Consider the following 22,289-nt stretch of genomic DNA (forward strand, 5'->3'; position numbering starts at 1 on the left):
TCAACTTCATCTTTTAACCCTTTATTCACTTTTTCATTTCTGGTATTGTTCTTCTTTTCTAGTAGTTCTTTTTTATTTCCCCAGTGTTGTACTGTACTCTTCTTGTTTCACAATTGCGGTATCCCCTCTTAGCTCACTGAGAATAATTTATTTTGGAGGTTTCTTTTTTCTGCACATGTTTATGCTTCGCCCAGACTCCTTTTGTTTTGATCTCTATCTTCCATGTTGGAGGCTTTTCCTCAGATATACACGATCCTTGATTATCTAGTCATGATTCACTGGGAGTCTAGAACACTGACTAGGTGCTCTGAATGCATCAGTGGGGCCCATTGACTTGAGCTTCATCATAGGATGATTTCACTGGGCTGATGTTAGGGGACCTCCATTTGTATCCTCAAGTCTCTTTGCTTGGCTGATCAAGTTACTCAAAGATGAGTCTTCTGAGCTGCTGCCTCATGGGTAACAGTCTCATTGTCTACATTCTGGAAGCCAAGTTGGACATTCTGGTTGGGAGAATGTCTGCATTCAGCATTTAATGTTTATAGTCATTTAATCCCTTGTTTTTGGTACAGTCCTGTTCCCGCAACTATGCCTGACATGCTCCTTCCAAAGAGCCTTTCCTTTTTTTTCTTAGAGAATAAACCTCCAGATTTATGCAGGGATGACAAAGGGGCAGTTGTTAGCAATGTGGAGCTAGACAAGGGATCTAGGACTCTACCTGCTTCTCAGACAGCTTTCCTCTTTATTTTTCTGCACCTCCCACGTTCTGTCACCAGTTCAGAGGTTCTTAGTGCTGCCACTTCTCATGTCTTCTAAAGATTTATAGTGTAAATCCAGTTGGTTCTTACCTTTCCCAACATAGCTGTCTTGGGATTTCATTTTCTTGGATCTGCTACGTCAGTTACAGCCCATCCACTGGCTTTTCATCTTCTAAAACGTTGACGGATTTACTGTTTTCTGTTCTCCACTCCTTCTAAGATTATTTTAAAATTCCTCACCATAGTTATAGTAGAGTTTGGGGATTGGGGAAGGAATTAAATGAGCTGCTTGTTGTTAATCTGCTATCTTAACCCCGAATCTGTTCTTAAAGGGCAGAGGCTTTGTCCGGGTCATCTCTAAATTTCAACCCATAAGGGCATCCACGATACAGTAGGTACTTAAAAAATGTTCGCATGGGTGATTGTCTTGTTTAACATCTATAAAACTCAGTTGATAACAAGTTTGTGATGAAGGCCTAGTTTCTTGCCACATGGACCTCTCTATAGGTTTGGTTAAGTGTTCTCACAATATTGTGGGTGTCTCTCTCTGGAGTAAGTAATCCATGATACAGCAAGGTAGAATCTATAATGACTTTAAGGCCTAGCATTGAAAGTTACATTCTGCCATTTTCATAATATCCTGTTAGTTACACAGATAGTTACATTCAGTGTAGGAAAAACTTACACAAAGGTGTGAATCCTACAAGGCAAGACTTACTAGGGACATCTTGGAGGCTGGGTATCACACAAAGTTTCTGTCTTAAGTTAAAGAACAAATCAGGGGCACCTGGGTGGCTCAGTTGGTTAAGCGGCTGCCTCCAGCTCAGGTCATGATCCTAGGGTCCTGAGATCGAGCCTGGCATCGCGCTCCCTGCTCAGCAGAGAGCCTGCTTTTCTCTCTCTCCCTCTCCTGCTCCCCCTGCTTGTACTCATGCGCTTTCTCTTTCTGTCAAATAAATAAATAAATAAAATCTCTTTATATATTTTTTTCAAATTAAGTATAAGGTAAGAAATAATAAAGATCAGAGCAAAAATTAATTAAATAGAAACAGTGCAGAAAATGCATGAAGCCTGAAATTGGTTCTTTTGATAAAATTAATAAAATCTTAGCAAGACTAATCAAGAAAAATAGAAAAAACAGATTACTAGTATGAGGAATGAAAGAAAGGGTATCACTAAAGATCCTTCAGAATTGAAAGATTAATAGGGAAATATTATGACCTTTATACCAATTAATTTGATAACTTAAACAGAATTTTACAGATATTGATTTGGAAGAGTAATTGGAATAGCTCTGTATTAAGTTCATAATCCCTTGAAAACTCCAGTGATTTAACTAGTGAATTTTATCTGACATTTAAGGAAAAAATAGCACCAATCTTTCACAAATTCAGAAAACAGAGGAAGAAAGACTTTCCGCCTCATTTTATGAGGCTAGTAGTATACCTGTGATACTGACACTTGACAAAAACAATATAATCCTCTCAATAGGCAGAAAAATCATTTGACACATTTTAACATTCTCATGATAAAAAATTACAGTAAACTAGCAATAAAAGGAAACTCCTTCAACTTAATAAAAGCATCTAGAAAAATGTAATGCATTGTCATAAAAGGTAAAAAGATTTAATGCTTTTGCTCTTAAGATGAAGAACAAGGCAAGGATACTTGCTTTTCACTACTTGATTCAGCATTGTGCTAGAGGTCCAAACTAATGCAGTGAGGCAAGAAAAATAAAGACATAGTGTTGTAAAGGAGGAAATAAAACTATCCCTATTTGCAGGAGACATACTTCTCTACATAAAAAGTCCTAAAGAATCTACCCCAAAAAAAACTCTACTAGAATTAATAGATGAATTTAGCAAGGAGACAGGATGTTAATAGCATGTACAAAATTTAATACAAGCAGTATAACAAGAAATAATACCAGCCATTCAACAATTAGAAAAATAAAAATACCATTTATAATAATACCAAAAAATGTAATATTTAGGAATAGATCTAAAGAAAGATGTGCAAGCCTTCTATACTGAAAACTACAAAGCATTCCTGAGAAAGACAAGGAAGATATAAATAGAGAAAGATAGCCATGTTCTTGGACCAGAACACTCAAATTGTTAAGATCCCCATTCTTCCCATGGGGCTTCTGGGTGGGTCAGTCAGTTGAGCGTCCAACTCTTGGTTTCCGCTGGGGTTATGATCTCTGGGTCCTGGGATCAAGCCCCATCTCGGACTTTGCACTCCTTAGGGAGTCTGCTTGGGGATTTCTCTCCCTCTCCCTTTCCCTCCCCTGCTCACACACGAGTTCTCCCTCTCTCTGTCTCCTTAGAATAGATGAATAAATATATTTTTTTAAAAAAGATGTCCATTCTCCCCAAATTGATCTGTAGACTCAACACAGTCCCAATGGAAATTTCATCAGATTTTTTTAAATACGAGTTGACAGTCGGAGTCTTCATAAGATTTATGTGAAAATACAAAGAACCTAGAATAGCCAGAAACATTTTGAAGAAGCACAAAGTGGGAAGATTTATGCTACCTGTTTTTAAAGATATGCTATAAAGCTATAATAATCAAAACTGTGATGTCGGGGTGAAGGTGGACATGTAAATTGAGTTATAGAATAACTACAGATACTTGGTCTTTTTTTCCCTAAGATACTTGATCTTAGACCATCACAGGCAGAGAAGCAATTAGAATAGATTCAGAAGTAGGCCCACTCATGTGGTTGATACTTGGCAGAGGGGACAATATAATTCAGTGAGGAAAGGATAGTCTTAATAAATGATGCAAGAGCAACTGGATTTGTGTATAAAAAATAAACATAACCCCTACTTCACACCATATTCAAGAATTAATTCTACAGGGCCTGGGTGGCTCAAATGGTTAGGGGTCTGCCTTCAGCTCAGCTCATGATCCCAGTGTCCTGGCATCGAGCCCCACATTGGGCTCCTGCCTCAGCAGGGAGCCTTCTTCTCCCTCTCCCTCTGTCTCTGTACCTCTGTCTCAAATAAATAAAATCCTTTTTAAAAAATTGTTTAAAAAAATTAATTCTAGGTATATCACAGGCCAAAGCCTAAAGCTAAAACTGGGTAATTTCTAAGGAAACAGGAAAAATATTCATGTCCTTGGAGTGAAAGATTTCTTGATATACTGGAAACCTGAATGAAAACCCCCTCTTCAGAACACTTAAGCAACTACTGGGAGAAAACATTAGCAAAACATATATCTAAACAAAAGATTTGTGTCCAGAATATATGAAAAGCTTGTACCAGACAATTTTAAAAAGTGGTCAAAGGCAGACACTTCACAAAAGATGTATGCAAATGGCAAATGAACACTTGAGAAGATGCTAAACATCGTTGCTCATCTGAGAAATGCAAATAACCACAATAAGATATCACTTCACACCACTACGTCGGCTCAATTAAAAAGACTGGCAATACCAGTATTGGCAGAGATGTGGAGCAACTGGAAATGGTAGGGGTGTAAATTGTACAACCACTTGGGAAAATATTTCGGCACAGTCTTTTAAAGTTAAACATGCTCTTGCCTTATGACCCACCAGTTTATTCTTAGGCCTTTCCCCAAGACAAATGAAAAAAGTCACACAAAGGTTTGTGTATGTATGTTTGCTTGTTCATAATAACTAGAAACTGGAAACAACCCAAAGATCTAAAAACAGGAGAATGAAGAAACCAATTGTGATCTGTTCATGCAATGAAATACTACTACCCAGCAATTAGAACTAACTACTGGGGCACCTGGGCAGCTCAGTCAGTTAAGCATCTGACTCTTGATTTCAGCTCAGGTCTTGATCTCAGGGCTGTGAGTTCAAACCCTGCATTGAGCTCCACCCTGGGCATGAAGCCTACTGTTTTAAAAAGAAAGAACTACTAATTTTTATACAACAGTATGAATCTCAACTAATCAACTAATCTTAACTAATTAAAATGGGCAAAAGAAGCCAAACTCAAAATGGTATATACAGTAAAATTCCATTTATGTAAAATTTTGGATCCAGTTAATCTATTATGAAAGGAATCTGATGTGTGTTTGCCTAGGGCAGATGTGGAAGAAACGGATTACATATAGGCAGGAGAGTACTTTCCAGGGTGATGGAAAGGTTCGTTCTTGATTGGAGTGGTAATAGCATAAAGATATATGTTGGTCACAATCATTGAACTTTAAACTTAAAGGGCATTTTATTGTACATATGGCTGAAAATCCTTTTTTAAAAGTAAGGGATCCCTATGTAACCTACCAGAAAGGCTAAAATTCACGTCTGGCAGTACCAACGGTTAGAATTTAGCACAAAAATGACATATACTGCTTATGAGAGGGTCATTTGTTAAAACCACTTTGGAACAATTTGACATTATCTAGAAAAATTAGAGATACATATCCTTCACGACTCAGCAATTTTAATTTTAGATGAAACCTTTTCTACTAGAGAAATTTATATGTGTATGTACATCAAAGAAGACCAACTATAGGAATGTTCATAACATTCTAGTAACCAGAGGAAAGTACCAAACAAATGTCCATACATTCGAGTATACTTTACACCATAGTTTACTACTATATATATTTTTGGGTGGAAGAGGGAGAGAATCTTAAGCAGGCTCCATGCGCAGCCCAGAGCCTGAGCCTGGGGCTCGGTCTCACAATCCTGAGATCGTGACCTGAGCCGAAATCCAGAGTTGGACACTCAACCGAGTGAGCCACCCAGGCACCCAATAAACTTTATTTCTTTACCAGAGTGTTAGAGAAGTGAAAATGAAGAAACTGTTTACATTTAATATAGATGAGCTAGAGACAATCCTTAGTAACAGTCTCAAAAAGATTACATCCTTTGTATTTCTAGTTACATAAAGTTTAAGAACTAGGAAAACTAAACTATTTAGGAATCTGTACCTAAGTTGTAAATTTAAAGAAAAGGAAGTGATTACCATGTAAGCCAGGACTTTGGTTACCTTTGAAGGAGAGGGGAAGTTAGGATTGGGAAGGGGCTGGGGAAGAGGTTTCTAAGATAGGGGCAATATTTAGTTGTTGATCCAGTGTTGGTTTTGTAGATATTTACTGTATAATAATTTAAGTGACACGTTTATGTTTTATATACTTTACGAAATATGTGATATTTTACATTAAAAATAGAAAAAACAATTCTTTATTAATATCTCCTGAGTACTATGTTAGTAATATTTTGCTGGGTGATAATAGGAAATACAGGGATGTTTAACATGACATCTTAAGTGCTCACTAATTATAACCATAAAAAGGTATTGTGCAATGCGTAGTCTTAAATTCTGTTCTCATACTTTCAGAGCCATGGGAGTAAGCCTGTAAAATTGAGGTAGACAACATCCATACCATGTAACCTCTCAGGAGGTAGTAGGTGTACATTAAAAAAGAATTGTGATTATGTTTTTACCAGCTCCAGTGTTATTTACTGCTGTACTTTATACAGTTCTTTGTCTTTGATCTCATTTGGTAGTCCTAGTTATTTTAAATATGGCAAATATTTATTACTTTATTTTTCATATTTGTTATTTTCTGCCATGTCTTTTGAAATAGTAAAACAGAAATTTAGGAATTCTAATCCCTTCTTCATGGAACATTCTCCCCTAAAACCTCTTCAAGGGGTTAGTTTACATTAACAAAATGATTTTGCCTAGGATTAAGACCAGTCAGTCAGTGAACAAATGACATGAGTAGACAGTTCTTAGAAATGAGAACAGAAGCTCCATTGAGCTCCTATCATGCTCTGGGTACAGCTGGGTACTCTGCATTGAGTCTCTACCCTAATGCTATGAGTAGTAGGTATCCTTCTGATTTTACAGATGAACAAATAGAAATTCAGAGAAATCATAATTAGTAAGTGTTAGACCTAGGATCAAAATCTATGTCTATTTTATTTTAAAGCCTGTCCTTTTTTTGTTATTCAAACATTGCTACCCACGAAAAGAAGGAAATGAACTTGGTTTAAAAAAAAAAATGCAACGAACAGTAAGAGAAATATAAGGAAGCATTTCCAACAATAAACATTTCTATCATTTATTAATAAACCGATTAAAAGATACATGAAAGTTGTAGAGTGTATTATAAAACCTTAATGAAATTTAAATGACCTTAATAAATTCAGAGATCTATGTTGATGAATTGAAAGTCTGTCCTACTGGTATTCTAGACATAGTCTCTTTTCATAAATTTTTTTTCCTTAGTTGTAGATTATGCATATTTAGATACTGGCAATGTAAGTAGTAGATAATACCTTCTTTTCCACCGAAGTCCTTCGATCATACCTGTATTTTATTTCTCAGTTTTGTTTATCTGAATTCTAACACCTGGCTAATCAATTTTAATTATATGCATATACTCCAAATTTATCCATTCTAGTGGATATTCTGGTTATTTCCATTCTTTTTACTATTACAAACAATGCTACAAGAAGCATTCTTACTCATACCTCCTTTTGCAGATAGGGAATTTCTCTAGAGTGTATTTCAATATAGTGGAACAGCTGGATTAAAAATTAAGCATATCTTCACATTTGTGTGTTACTGTTTTCTCTCCTGATTGTATCAGTTTATATACCTACAGTTTGTACAAGAGTTTTCATTCTTCCATTGGCTTGTTGTCAGTTTGTGTTCTAGGTCTTGAAGTTCTTTGTCCATCTTGAATGGTGTAAAATGATAGGTCAGTATTGTTATATGTATTTTCTTAATTACACATAAGATAATTCATGAAAATTTGTGGGTTTTGACTTTTTGATTCCTCTTTTATGAAATGCCAGCTGGTGTCATTTGCCACTTTAATGTTTTATCTTGATTGTAGGAACTCATTACATATTCTTGAAACTAATTATTTGTTATTACAGGTATTACACATGTCCTCTGCCAATCTATAGCCTGGGGTTTGGTTGTTTTTTGTTTTGTTTTTGTTTTGTTTTGTTTGTGGGTTTCTTTCTTACAGTTTTCTTTGATAATTTTTTTTCTTTGAGTTTTTTATAGTTTGTGTATTTCAAGAAATTCTTATAGTTTCAGTGGTTTATAGTTTTTATATCTTGTTTAAGAAATTCTTCCTTACCTCTAAGATCATAAAGATATTCTATATTTTCTTCTAAATGTTTATTTTTCTTTTCTTATTTAGTTCTCTGAATAGGAATTTGTATATAGTTTGAGGTCGGCTTTCAAGTCTGTCCTGCTGGTCTGTGTATCTATCCTCACAGTCTCTTGACTTGAATAGGATTATAACAAATCTTGATGAATGATAGAATAGACCTTGGTCTTAAAAATGGGTGTTGGCTATTCTTGTTTCTTTGCTTTTTCATGTTAATTTTAGGATTTGCTTAATTTCCAGAGGTCACGGGGGTTATATCCTGTCAATATTTTGATTGAAATTGCTTTGAATTTGCAGATTAATGTGGGAATAATTTACATGAATAGGGTATATTATTCCATTTTTAAAATCTTCTGTAGTATCTTCCAGTAGTAAAGATACCTATTACTTCCCCCCCCCCAAAAAAAAAAAATACCTATTACGTCTCTAGGTCTTATACATATTTTGTTTGGATTTCGTCCCAAGTCCTGCTGTTTTTTGTTGTAATTTTAACTTGTATTTTTTTGAATTACATTTTAAGTTGACTACCAGTATATACAAGAATGTAACTTATTTTCATGTGTTGATCTTGAGTCTAGCAGCCCTGCTGAACTCTCATTAATTCTCTAATTTGTTTATAGATTTTATGGGTTTGCTATGTATATAGTCATATTGTGAAGAAGAATAATTTTCCCTTTCTAGTCTTTTTACCTTTTATTTCTCTAACTTGTAATTACTATGCTAGCTAGAACTTCCTAATAAGTGAAGTTGAATTTACCATAGATTTTTGATAGATGACTTTTATCAAATTAAGGAAATTCTTTTCTGGTCCTGATACAGTGTGAGTATTAGCTATGGTGTTGAATTTTATTTAATGCTTTTTTTGGACCAGCGTTTGTAGAAATGGTTGTATGCTTATTTCCTTTAATATGTTAATAGGTATGTTTTGTTAATAGATTATTTTAAATGTTAAACATAAACATTTCTTTTCAATTAATTAGCTTATTTTTGAAAGGGCAAGAGGGAATAAAATGCATATGTGTGTAGGTTTATAAAATGTTAAGGATTCAACGGAGAGGAGATCTTTGCTCATTGAAATTCACTCCTAATTCACCTGTACTCACTGATTTCAACCCATCTTTTGTTAGAACTTTTTTTTTTTTTAACTAACTTTAATTTTCATCTGAAATGCCCGGCGCATTGCTGTAGAGAAGATGATAAACAGTAAAATGACTAGAAGCACAGGGGTAGAAACAGTAGGGAAAACTAATTGAAGATTGTTAAAAAGGATAAATAATATTTGTTTAGTAGTTGCAATTCAGTGATGTAAGACACATTAGTTGTGAACGCTAGTATTACAGCAATTTAGTGAAGAAAATTTACCTGAAGGATTAAAGGAAAGACAAATACACATGTTACTTAACATATTTTAATTTCCTTTACCTATTTACTTTAAAAAAATTAACCCAGAAGCCGTATGTGTTTATTTGATATGTATCCTGTCAGCTTTTTTTAATACACGAAAGGAAATATTCTCACATTTTTAATAGAATAATATAATCTATACATTTTTTAAAGATGTATTTATTTGAAAGAGAGAGAGCGTGAGCATGCGGTAGGGGGGGACAGAGGGAGAGAGAAGCTCAAGCAGACTCCACTGCTGAGGACGGAGTCAATGCAAGGCTTGATCTCATGACCCCAAGATCATGACCTGAGCCAAAACTAAGAGTTGGGTGCTTAACTGACTGCACACCCCAGTCCCCCTAATGTATACATTTTTGAAACTACTGTGAATTTGAATAAGATATCTAGAATGCTGATAACCATCTGCAGCACCCTTGGGTCAGTTGGAAGAGCATGTGACTCTTGATCCAGGGGTGTTGAGTTTGAGCCCCACTGTGGGTGTAGAGATTACTTAATAAAACTTAAAAAAAAAATAGAATGCTAATATAATCTTTTCAGTCTCTCTCTCTTTTTTTTTATTAATTAGAAATTGTGGAGGTGATTTTAAAGTTTATCTGGATGGAAGTTTAGCAATGAGTACTGTTTTCTCTTAAATCTTTCCTACAGAAGTACTCATGGATATACACATGTACAGACACACAGACAAATAAAATATATACAAGAACATCCACTGGAAAATTTTTTGTAATATTAAAAACCAACTTAATGATCCATTATTAGGGACATGAAGTACATCCTTGTAATGAGATATCCTGTAAGTGTGAAAAAAATGATATGGTTCCATATATATATATATAGAGAGAGAGAGAGAGAGATTTATCTGTAAGATCTATAATGAGAAAAAAGATCAGGGCGCCTGGGTGGTGCAGTCATTGGGTGTCTGCCTTTAGCTCAGGGCATGATCCCGGCGTTCTGGGATTNTATCATGGACCAATACTGTGGAATAATATGAGGCCATTAAAAAGAATGTACTGACATGGCATGATCTTTAAGACATACTGTTAATTTAAAAAATAATAAAACAAGTCATGGAACATTTATTGTCTGATATCATGTAAAAAGAAAGTTGCATGGGGGTGCCTGGCTGGCTCAGTCACAGAGCGTGCAACTCTTGATCTCCAAGTCATGAGTTCAGGCCTCACGTTGGTGGAGAGCTTACTTGATTAAAAAAAAAAAAAAAAAGTTCCACATACATTCTTATCTTTGTACGTCCATATCAAAAAAGCAGGGTATGTACATATCTAACGGCTAATAATGATTTTTTTTTTAAGATTTTATGTATTTGAGAGAGTACAAGCCCACGTGAGCCAGGGGAGGGGCAGAGGCAGAGAATCTCAAGCAGATTGTGCGCTGAGCTGATGCAGGGCTCGATCTCACAACCCAGAGATCATGAGCAGAAACTTAGAGTCAGTCACTTAACCGACTAAGCCACTAAGGCGCCCCATAATAATGGTTATTTTTTAAAGATACTTGGAGAGGGGGAGGTTGAATTGAGAGGAAATCTTTATTCTGTATATCTGCATTTTTTATGATGAGATGTCATTCATATATTCTGGAATAAAGGAGAAAGTAGTATGTGCTCATTGTAATAAATAAAGATACAAAATTAAAAAGAAAAAAATAAAAAACACCCATAGTAGCCTTACCACCCACACATATCCTGAGATAGCTACTGTTAAAGCCTTGATAAACATCCTCCCAGAGGTGAGGGACATTTTGTGGAGGACATTTAATCCTCAAACCAAGGAGAGGGGGAGAAAGAGCACCACATAAAATGTTTACACTTAGCTCAGCAGACAATAGGCATGTTTTTTAAGCAGAAAAATAACATGATAGTGTGTACCTTCTTGTCTTTTGGTTTTGTTTTTCATTGTATCCCCAGTACCTTTATAGCACATAATAGCCCCCAGTAAGTATGTGTTTAAGAAATGAGTGATGGTGGGGCGCCTGGGTGGCACAGCGGTCAGGTGTCTGCCTTCAACTCAGGGCGTGATCCCGGCGTTTTGATATCGAGCCCCACATCAGGGTCTTCCGCTATGAGCCTGCTTCTTCCTCTCCCACTCCCCCTGCTTGTGTTCCCTCTCTCGCTGGCTGTCTCTATCTCTGTCAAATAAATAAAATCTTTTAAAAAAAGGAAGAAAAAAAAAAAGAAATGAGTGATGGTGATCTGCTAACCATTGGTGAAGCTCTTCCAGTTCTGAAGCCCAAGGTTAAGAAATCATGGTGGTTGACTATTAGAGAACTACCAACTGTAGCTAGATGACATTGGGCAGATACTCTTTACTTATTACTTCCTGTAGTTTGGATTAGCACCAGTAACATGTAATAACCACTGTCTTCTCAGATGTGTACAAGACAGGGAAAGCTTTCACAAGAATAGATAAGCAGGCCAGGGTGGCATAGAAAGCTCTGTTTAAGAAATAATACCTAACCTTTTCATCTTAAGGGCCTCTAGCATTTGTCCCCATACAGGCCTTTTCTCATACCCAGAATATTTCTCTTTACACGTAGCAGATAATGGTGTTATTCAGTTACGCATGAAGGAAGCTAGGTTATAAAAACTGTAGGATTTGGCTTTTCTCTTCTTGAGCATGTCTTTCAGTCAGACAGCCGTCAAATTGAAACTGCTCAATTCAGCAATGCTTTTTTTATATACATAAGTATGCATAAAGGGTAATTGTAACTCTGTAATTAATTAACTATGGAAATGGAACACAAGTTTCTGAATTTTTTTATGGGAACATTAACTCATACTATTTGTGTTTTTCTTTTTAGTTTCTGCCACTGCCTTCTACAAAGCACAACCTGTAATTCAGTTCATGTGTGAAGTTCTTGACATTCATAATATTGATGAGCAACCAAGACCTCTGACTGATTCTCATCGGGTAAAATTCACCAAAGAGATAAAAGGTGAATTAATTAGTGTTTGGAACAACTTAACTATAAAATACATGACTATAACAAACTTTTATTGAAAAAAATTTTTAAGTCTATTCATATAACATCATCTGTAAAAATATAGATTATAAAATGTTACATTAAATTCATTGTCATTACATCTTAGTGTTTGAATGAAAGAAATGAATGAAAGTAATGAAATTAATATTGATACCAGCTAACTTTTCGTTAATACTTTCTGTTACTTACTAAAGGTATAAGAAGAATATCTCACGGGAAAATGTTTCTGTAATACTGTTAAAAGTAGGAAACCTATTCCAAAAACATTGTTATGTCAGAATTGGAGTCATTATTTTAATATATTCTAAAATAATGACTTATTTTTCTGAAATGATTGAATATTTTACTCCTTTGAAACTTTATGGATACAGGACTAGCCTGTTTCATGTGTTATTTTAGAGTTCGTTTTTTTGTGTACATTATATAGTTGACCATTGATCTTGTGTATTTTAGTTAGTAGCTAAAATCTGTACAGTGGTGTTGCATCCTATGTATATTTTACTAACAAATTCGTCTCTACGTGGTCTTCTAGAGAGAAAAAGAAAAAGTAATTTTAATAGTGTTCTAAAATTTATATTGTATTTATTTCATCTTTATATAAAGGTACATTTCTATATACATTTACAGTTTCATATGCAAACCCATAAACACTGTACTCTATCAGTAATTTAAGGAATTTTTAAGAGTAATTTTGATTGTGTAAAATTCTTGCCTTGTTTACAGCTTAGAACCTAATCCTCAAGTAAGATGTGACTCCACTGTATTTAGTTCTTTATTTAGGCATGAAGAATTAGATATTCTCTAATTAGAATGAGTAGTATAAATTCTATTTATATTAAGTGTTAAATCTTAAATAGTCAGAAATAGTTATTTTTTTATTTAAGATTTTAACTCTTTGTTGCAGACAATTTTCAGCTTCTGGTTTGAATGAAACATTGCAGTTTGTTCACTGAACATCTTTCAGTTCCCCAAATCAGTTAGAATAGCTCAATACATCCTGCTTGCTCCAGTAATCATTCATTCTTTGCCATTCAATACCCAGGAGAGAGATAGTCACTGTTAATAAAACATTAAAAGGAAAATCCTTCCTGCTTTGAAAATGAACATCCATTTATCTCAAGTTATTTAAATGCCAAAATAATAAAATGTTATATATTAGTGTATTGCAACCATACCATTGTCCTTTCATAATCTGTATTAACTGCACAGTTAGCATTGTTGAGAGGTTAGTGCATTACCCACCATTAATGTGTGATCATCAAAATGCCATGGTTTCCAGTGGAGTTGCTGCTTAGTTACCACCTCTGATATCATGAAGTCACTTACATTATTTTGCGGTAACTATGCAATCAACTCATATCACCACTCTATCACAGAAAATACAAGATGTACAGAACAAGGATGCAACTGCTGCCCGAAGAGCATGGACTCGATCTTAACTTCAACTGCTCAGGGGCCCAAAGAAATGACTGAAAAAATGACTAGAAAGCATTATAAAGTTGATGTTATAGTGAAGGTAAAGCCAAGTTTATAGGTTAAATATTTGATTTATTAAAGCCAAAATTTTTTTTGGTTGGATGGAGGGTTTTGGGAGGGACCTGGGCAGATATCTAGTCCATTTTTTAAAATTTCAACTTTTGTTAAGCCCTGGGTTGGGTCAAATCCTTAGGCACCTATGACCCTAGATTCGAGGTAGAAAAATCTGAGTTGGATCTAACTGACCAACTGATGATTTTTTTCCCTCCGCTCAAAGTTAAAAAGACTTTGTTGACTTTTTTTTTTGGGTGGGGGGTTTGTTGTTGTTTTTTAAAAGAGAGTTCTTTGACATACATCATGTAATCCTACCATGGAAATTCAAGAGAATCAGAGTTATGTGTTCTGTGCTATTTATTTGGGCTTAATTTTTAGCCAGCATAAGGAATTTGATGATAAAATTGTTAAATAGTGATACAAAGTGTGCTGTAATGAATAGATTTCCTTAGTACATTCATTTGGTTCCCAGTTGAACTTTTATCTAAATATTTAATAGTAACTTTAGGGTGGTTCCTTTGAACAATTATTCATCATGGTTAAACAGAAATATTGGAGGAAGTGTATGGTAAAAGTACCATATGTTTATAAAAGAACCAATTTATTTTTGGTAAAAACTTACTAAGTAGGCTATTAGAATATTACTAATAACTTCTCTAATTCAGGGGAAGACTTGAAAACAAATTGTTAAGTGGTGTAGGTAACAAAAAAAAATTTTTTGAAACATAGTATTTCCGAACATAATATTTTTACATCCTGCTGCTTCATATTGTTACTTCATATTGCTTACTTCACATTTCCTTCTTACGAGGCCTTCTTTAGATAATATTTTATTTTCTAGTCTCCTTTATAATATAGAGGCATAGTAAATGCTCTAGTCTGAAATTTTAGTTTTATAAAGGTAATTAATAAAAACTACTTGCTACTGATTCAGTTAGGAGTACTTCTCAAGAAAAATCCATACCAATTTGGTACAGTGACACTATTTCCATTTAACATCTTAATTTGTGCTGATCTATCAGAAGAAAATATTACTGTGAATGAACTTTGTGTTTGGTACTACAGTTAGTAATTAGATAGGAAAATAAGTTACATTGTTGCAGGGCTCAACTTTGCCAATACTGAATTTTGGGCTGGGTAATTCTTTGTTGTGGTCTGGGGTGGGAGGTAATGCTGTCCCATGCATTGTAGAATATTTAGCACCATCCCTGGATCCAAGAATCCCTAAATCGAGCATCCATTAGATGCCAGTAACACCCCCACAGTCATGACAATTAAAAATGTCTCCAGACATTACCAAAGGTTCCTTGGAGGGCAAAGTTGCCTGTGGTTGAGAACCACTGCACAATAGGAATCACAAATATAATGGGGAAATAATGCAAAAGTAATACCATAAATACTATCAGGAAACTAAAAGCTGTCCTTCATCTACCCCTTTCTAGATTTTCTGCCTTAGGAGTCTAGGCCATAGTAATAGAGTTGCTTATCTATAAGCAGTGGCCACGTAGCTCCAAGATTGCACTGGCAAATATGGTAGTACCAGCCACATGTAGCTATTTAAATTAATTAAATTAAATTAAATTTTCACTTTCTTAGTCACACTAGCCACATTTAATGTGCTCCATAACACATATTGCTAGTGATGTAGAACGTTCCATCATCTCAGAAAGTTCTGTTGGACAGCACTGCTTGAGAAAATTAATCCCAGAGAATTTCACCAGTGGTTTAAAAGACCATTGTTTCACTTTCTAAAGCAGGCCTGGGATCTTCAAACTGCTGTGGTCCATAGATGGACTGCAAGGATCCAGGAACATCTAAAATCATATGCTAAATTATGTGTACTTGCAATTTTCTGAGAGTTTATTGCCTCTATCAGATTCTCAAAGGGGTCAGTGATTCCATAAGAAGTTAGGGATCACCTGCTCTAAGAATTGTTTTGGTTGTGTTTGATTTCTGATAGACAGTAGTAAGAAAGCTGTGTCACTATCTTATACTTCAAATAAATTGTCATTCTGCTTCTGTTAAAAGTGCCTGGAATTTTTTTCTTCCTGCTTTAAAAATCTTTGAAGGACTTCCTTCTTGAGATTCATGAAATTCTAATCTTCAGTCACTGTGTGATGACTGGGCTATTCAAATATCACATACTTTGAAAATTATAGACTGTGTTGAGAATTATTACAACTCCTCTTTCATTTCCTCCTTCCTTCTCTCAGCATAAATACCTAAATTTATTATAAACAGGGTTTTTTTTTTCAATTAATGGAGAACCTTGTTCTATAGGCTTTGTAAATTTTATGATTCTGTTTTTTAATGTGTAGAACTTGATAGGATAGGGAAAAAATGTTTGGAGTTAGATCTGTCATGATTGTAATCCTTACTAATCCTTACTAGTAATGTTATTTATAAAATCCTTTATTAATATCACATTGCCTGTATCACAGATTTTCTGTCTGTTTAGAATTTGAGTTTGTATAGTAGTGAACAGATTTTATAAATATTTGACATGTGACATTTTATAACCTCAGTTTTTCTTGTTGGGAACAGGTCTGAAGGTTGAAGTGACTCATTGTGGAACAATGAGACGGAAATACCGTGTTTGTAATGTAACAAGAAGGCCTGCCAGTCATCAAACGTAAGAAAAGCTGGTGTTTGTCCGAGCAGAGATTGATGTGAGGCAGCTTGCTCTAGTTAGTGGATTGGGAATTTTGCTCACCATAATGAGATGAGAGTTGTTAATGCGTACTTTTTTTTTTTTTTTCAGCTTTCCTTTACAGTTAGAAAACGGCCAAACTGTGGAGAGAACAGTAGCACAGTATTTCAGAGAAAAGTATACTCTTCAGCTGAAGTACCCACACCTTCCTTGTCTGCAAGTGGGGCAGGAACAGAAACATACCTACCTGCCACTAGAAGTAATGTGTTTAGGCTGTTTTTTAATATACTCTTATTCATTATTCTTTTGGGTTTTTTATGGCGTATAATTTACTTCATGCTCTCACATTTGTTTTGGAGATTGAACTGTTTTTAAATTTTATTTTAAAGTTTTAATAATAAAAAAATATGGAAAATTTCATCCACAATCCTACCACTGTAAAGTAACAACTGTTAACATTTTGGTACAGTTCTTTTCAGCCTTTTTATCCAGTGTACATTTCACCCTTTTATAATCATACTGTAAAGCAGTATTGTTTACTACTTTTTTAGTTAACATGATATTAAGAAGAAGCAGTTTAGTGAAGTAGATCTTAAAATTTTAATTTTGCATGTAATTGGCAATGAGATTTAAAAAAAGATAAATACATCTAGTACAAAACTTTTTTCTGTTTGTAGGTATGTAATATCGTGGCAGGGCAACGATGTATCAAGAAGCTAACAGACAATCAGACTTCCACTATGATCAAAGCAACAGCAAGATCTGCACCAGATAGACAAGAGGAAATTAGCAGATTGGTTAGTACTTGACCCTAGAAATGGAAATAAAAACATGTTAGGATGGGGGCTCCTGGGTGGCTCAGTCTGTTAAGCATCTGCGTTTAGCTCAGGTCAAGATCACAGGGTCCTGGGATGGAGCCCCGAGTCAGGCTCCCTGCTCAGCGAGGAGTCTCCTTCTCCCTCTCTCTCCGCCACTCCCCCCATTCATGTTCTCTCTCTCTGCCAAATAAATAAATACAATCTTAAAAAAAAAAAAAAAGTTAGGATGAGCTACTGCTAAAGAGCCATGTCCTTATCAGCTCATACATTATTACCATTTCACAGACTATCAAAATTAATCATGGAGATTAATGGGAGGGATCATGGAAGTCATCCAGTGGTGTTCTGGGGGTAAACCTTAATGGGTTCTTTGAAAAGGATTAGATCCTTCTAATTTAACCCAAAGCTCTTTAATTAGATCCAGAGCAGGTGCTCTCAGAACCAATGTTTCAGTTTAGTGAACTGGAACTTTATTACCTCCCGCCTAAAAGAGAAAGGGAGAAGGAAGAAAAGTCAACGTATTATGACTAGCAATAGTGAGTCTTAACCCTCAGTAGGATTGCTTAGCCCCCATTACCTGACTGGTGACTGAATAGGATGAATAAAGAAATACGAGATTGCTCCAATCATGTAGGGTCTCTGAGCTGTATAATTGTTCTAAATGGATAGGAAGGAAGAGTTCAGTACCACTTTATAAAACTGGTGGAATAAGGCAAAATGAAAAATAAAAGCCACCTGGATCTTATCTAACTCTCTTTTTGAATACCATTTGTATTGTGCAAGTGAAGAGAAAGAAATCTAGAAATAAGAATATTACTTTGGGTGATAGTGAAGATTGTTGTAAAAGGGTTACAGAACCGGCCCTTTTATTTTATAAGTCAATTACAGGGAAAAAGCCTTTTTCCCCGTATGGTTTTATAAAGAGTAAATAAAAGTTATTACATGATATTTAATTAGGAGAATATGGGTTGGTTTTCATCATGGATTTTTTTCTGATCTATTACGACAGGATTTTAAAGTCTTTAAGAGGCTAAACCTCTCTACTATCTCTACTTCTAACTCATTTATTATAACTTTTCTTCTGAAGAAATAATATCCTACCATGGCTAAAAGCACAGGCTTTGGAATCTAACAACTCTGGGTCCAAAGTCTATCTTTTTCGCTTACTTACTGTTACTATTATGTTATTACAATTATAGCATCCAGAAGACTAGTGCAGTGATTTAGAGTAGGAACTCTAGAATCAGAACATACATGGTTTCAGATTCTGTGTCACTTGCTTGGCTAGATGCTTTTTAGGCCAGTCATTTAACTTTACTAAGTTTTAGATTTATCCTCTGTAAAGATTATAAAAGACCTCCTTTTATAGTTACAAGGTTACTGTGGAAATTAACTACAAAACTTAAACACCAAGCATATCATGCAGCAAGTTTTTATTTAGAATAGTTGTTACTCTTTGTAACTCCCTATGAAGATACACTAAAACACACCAGAAATGAAAGGCATTTAAGCTTAAAGAATCGTTAATGACTAACCTTAGAAAACAACCATTCCTGCTTATTGTGGGAAGATTCTTTTTACATATTTAGATTATAGTTTTTTTTAATGGATTGTTACTCAAACACTTGAGCACCACCTTCATTTTGTAACCTCGTTTGACTTTTACTCTGAGACCAAGTAAATATGTTTTGAAAAACACAGTTACTATAGCAGACTATAAACATGAATTATATTCTGAGGTCCAGGTCTATACTGAATTAAAATGTTCTTTTTTTTTTTTTTTTTGAAGATTTTATCTATTTATTTGTCAGAGCGCGAGAGAGAGCACAAGCAGAGGGCAGCGGCAGGCAGAGGGAGAAGCAGGCTCCCTGCCAAGCAAGGAGCCCGATGTGGGACTCGATCCCAGGACCCTGGGATCATGACCTGAGCCGAAGGCAGATGCTTAAGTGACTGAGCCACCCAGGCATCCCAAAATAAATTCTTTATCAACCAGTATTGCACTGTATGTTAACTAACAAAATTTAAATTAAAAAATTCTGTATCTTTGTAACTACAGATATATTATGTAAAAATTATCATCTGTATCATTTTGGCTTTTTTATCTGTCTGAAATGTATCACATTAAGTAAATTTTATAATATGGCACTTTTTATCTGAAAATATTCAAGTAATTTTATATAAGTTGTAAATCAAGTAATTAGAAAAAAAGCCTTAAGATCATCAATATCTGCTATCAAACTCTGTAAAATAAAATTTAATAATATATGTCTGGATCTTCTAATTAGAAGTTCTTAACATTTTTTAGGTCAGGAATGTTTTTCTCTCGTAATCTCTCAGCCACCCTCTCCAAAATGCATTAGGTTTAATCATATAAAATTGGCATCTTCATGGATTGTAAATAGTTGAAATTTCTTATTATTCAACCTAATACATTTAAATTTCTGTAAATTACCAAAAGGTTCACAAACTTCCTACAGTCCATTCATGATCTGTCATCCCAGGTTAAGATTCCCTGTCCTATAGTTAGGGCATCATTGACTAGATCCAAAACATTGTGGACACAGTGAAGAAAAGAAAGCAGAGGTTTCTAATGAATGAAGCAGGGGGTTGGGGGAAATTCTGAAAGTAACTATGAATTTTTTCCGTTAGGTAAGAAGTGCAAATTATGAAACAGATCCATTTGTTCAGGAGTTTCAATTTAAGGTTCGGGATGAAATGGCTCATGTAACCGGACGTGTACTCCCAGCACCCATGCTACAGTATGGAGGACGGGTAAAACCCCTTGATAGTTTTTTAATTATAAACGTACAGTTTCTATTTATAAAGAGAAGAGCATCCTAGCTAAGTCTGAGTTTTGGAAAGTGGTTTTTTTTTTTGCTCCAACAATACTTCTTTGTTTCAAGGTATCTTTGCTTGAGTTTAGAATTTTTGGTTTGTACGAAAAAGAATATAAGTAATATTGATTTAGAGCAGTGTATTACATGCAGATTATCAGATATTTATCAATTCAGCAATTTGAAATATTTTTCTTTTCAGCTCAATGAAATGCATTTTATGTTAAGTGTTTCTTCTTTTTTGCCTTATTTCTCTTTCTCCTTTTTCTGTAGAATCGGACAGTAGCAACACCAAGCCATGGAGTATGGGACATGCGGGGGAAGCAATTTCACACAGGAGTTGAAATAAAAATGTGGGCTATAGCTTGTTTTGCCACACAGAGGCAGTGCAGAGAAGAAATACTGAAGTAAGGCATGTCATTAGTTTGGTTTGGAGAACTTTATGTGTTTCAATTTTGTGTTTCGACTTTAAACTACTCAGCTAATGTTCTAACCAGTGTTGCCTCAATGTGGAATATATTTAATCACTGAACATTTGAAAATGTTTCTTCTCAATAGTTTGATGGACATTTCTGAATTTTTTAGTAAAGCCGTTGATTCATTCTTCTGGGCACCCTAACAGTCTAGCTCATGTGGCATAGGAGCGTCATGGGCTTTTGATGGCAAATAGGTTTATTCCCAGCCTTGCCAATTCCTAGCTTTATTACCATGAATAATTTATTTAATTTCATTATGCTTCAGTGTTTTACCTTTTTAGAGAGAACAATACCTATCTCTTGGGTGAGGATTAAAGAAGGTCCTTATTTCTCAATTGAGCTCCTTGAAAGAGTGACTTAACTCTTCATTTTCAATTCTTTACTTCCGAAAATTTGGCCTCCATCTCCACCACTTTCCCTGTTCTCCAGATTCTTTTCCTCAGCATGTAAGTGCTCAGTAATCTTCTGTTGAAATTTGAAACAAACAAAAAATTTGTCAATATTCAATTTACCTAACTTATTTCAGGCTTGCAGGCTTCTGTTTTCTCACCCTCTTTGAAATCCTCGTGCTCTGCTGAAACTAGTGTCTGCAAGATCTCCAACATCTTTGTGCTTATCAATTCTAATGGTCTTTCCTCAGCCATTATTTTTCTCAGAATTTGTGCATCATTAAATACAGTTGACTACTTTCTTAACATTCTCTCCATTCTTGCCTTTCTGGTTCGTTTTTATCACTTGGGCTTCTCTTCTTCTCTGTCTCCTCTCCTTGGGACCCTCAAGTCTTTGAGACTTTGGCAGTTGCAAAGGCTTCTGCTGTCATTCTTATTTGAGGAACCATGCTGTCATGAAAAAGTACTGCCTCCACTTGTGACTACTCCCCCCCAAAAAGAACTTTTAGGCTTCTCTTAACAAAGAATAACAATAAAAATCAGTAGGACATTGAAAATCTTTCACTTGCCTCTTAAGCCCCTGCTCCATTTTCCTATAATCTGGACAAAGAAACTGAAGCACTGTGTTCCCTCTGTCTCTGGCGTTTCTTTTTTTTTTTTTCTCTTTCCAATCATACTGCTCTTTACTGAAAATCCTCCTTCCTATCCCTACTTCTCTAAATAATACCCAATCTTCTGTGATTTGTGATGCTGGAAATAATCTGTCTTAACTCTAAACATACTAGTTTATCACTGTCTTCTTTATTTGCTCTTGTCACTTTCTGCATAAAATACAATTGTACTGTGATTATTTGTGTAAATTTATCTCTCCTCTAAAATCTCATTTTCTTAAGAAAATTATTATTGTCTAAATCTCCACTAATAGATCCCATAAAGTATGCCCATAATGAATAGTTCTTGAAAGATACAGAGGCCAATTTACCAACCAGGCCAATTCAGAATTAGCCTTACCTTCTTCATATGAGAAATAAACTTTTTCTATTTAATTCTGTTCACTTTTTTTTATTAGCTCCAAATTTCTAAGTGTATATCTTAAGGTTCACTTAATACACATTTTTCTCCAGAGTTTTTATCCCCGTTTTCAAATAAGATGTCATAAGGACAGTTTACTACGATGCTATGATCATCTTACTTGACCTCCAAGAGGCCAAAGAAAATATCTCCAATTGTTTTTCAAGCTTAGAGTTATTCTTTTCATTTTACATTTGTATTTATGGCTTGATAGAATTTTCATAATCTTTCAGTTTGTGG

The 22,289-nt window shown here is 34.9% G+C and overlaps 1 protein-coding gene across 8 annotated transcripts in view; it reads left to right on the forward strand.

Annotated features, from left to right (window-relative positions):
• Positions 1 to 22,289, forward strand: part of AGO3 (argonaute RISC catalytic component 3) — a 128,656-nt gene that overhangs the window by 63,517 nt on the left and 42,850 nt on the right. For 7 of the 8 annotated variants that reach the window (XM_034649102.1, XM_019797391.2, XM_034649109.1 and 4 more), the window contains 6 exons: positions 12,099 to 12,233; positions 16,356 to 16,443; positions 16,573 to 16,720; positions 17,139 to 17,258; positions 19,929 to 20,051; positions 20,387 to 20,520. In XM_034649102.1, coding sequence (XP_034504993.1) covers positions 12,099 to 12,233; positions 16,356 to 16,443; positions 16,573 to 16,720; positions 17,139 to 17,258; positions 19,929 to 20,051; positions 20,387 to 20,520 — 748 coding nt within the window. Of the gene's footprint in view, positions 1 to 7,402; positions 7,458 to 12,098; positions 12,234 to 16,355; positions 16,444 to 16,572; positions 16,721 to 17,138; positions 17,259 to 19,928; positions 20,052 to 20,386; positions 20,521 to 22,289 lie in introns of all 8 variants that reach the window. The other variant, XM_034649120.1, reaches the window with a different exon arrangement.

Source organism: Ailuropoda melanoleuca, chromosome 2, assembly GCF_002007445.2.
Source record: "Ailuropoda melanoleuca isolate Jingjing chromosome 2, ASM200744v2, whole genome shotgun sequence".
Lineage (NCBI taxonomy): Eukaryota > Metazoa > Chordata > Mammalia > Carnivora > Ursidae > Ailuropoda > Ailuropoda melanoleuca.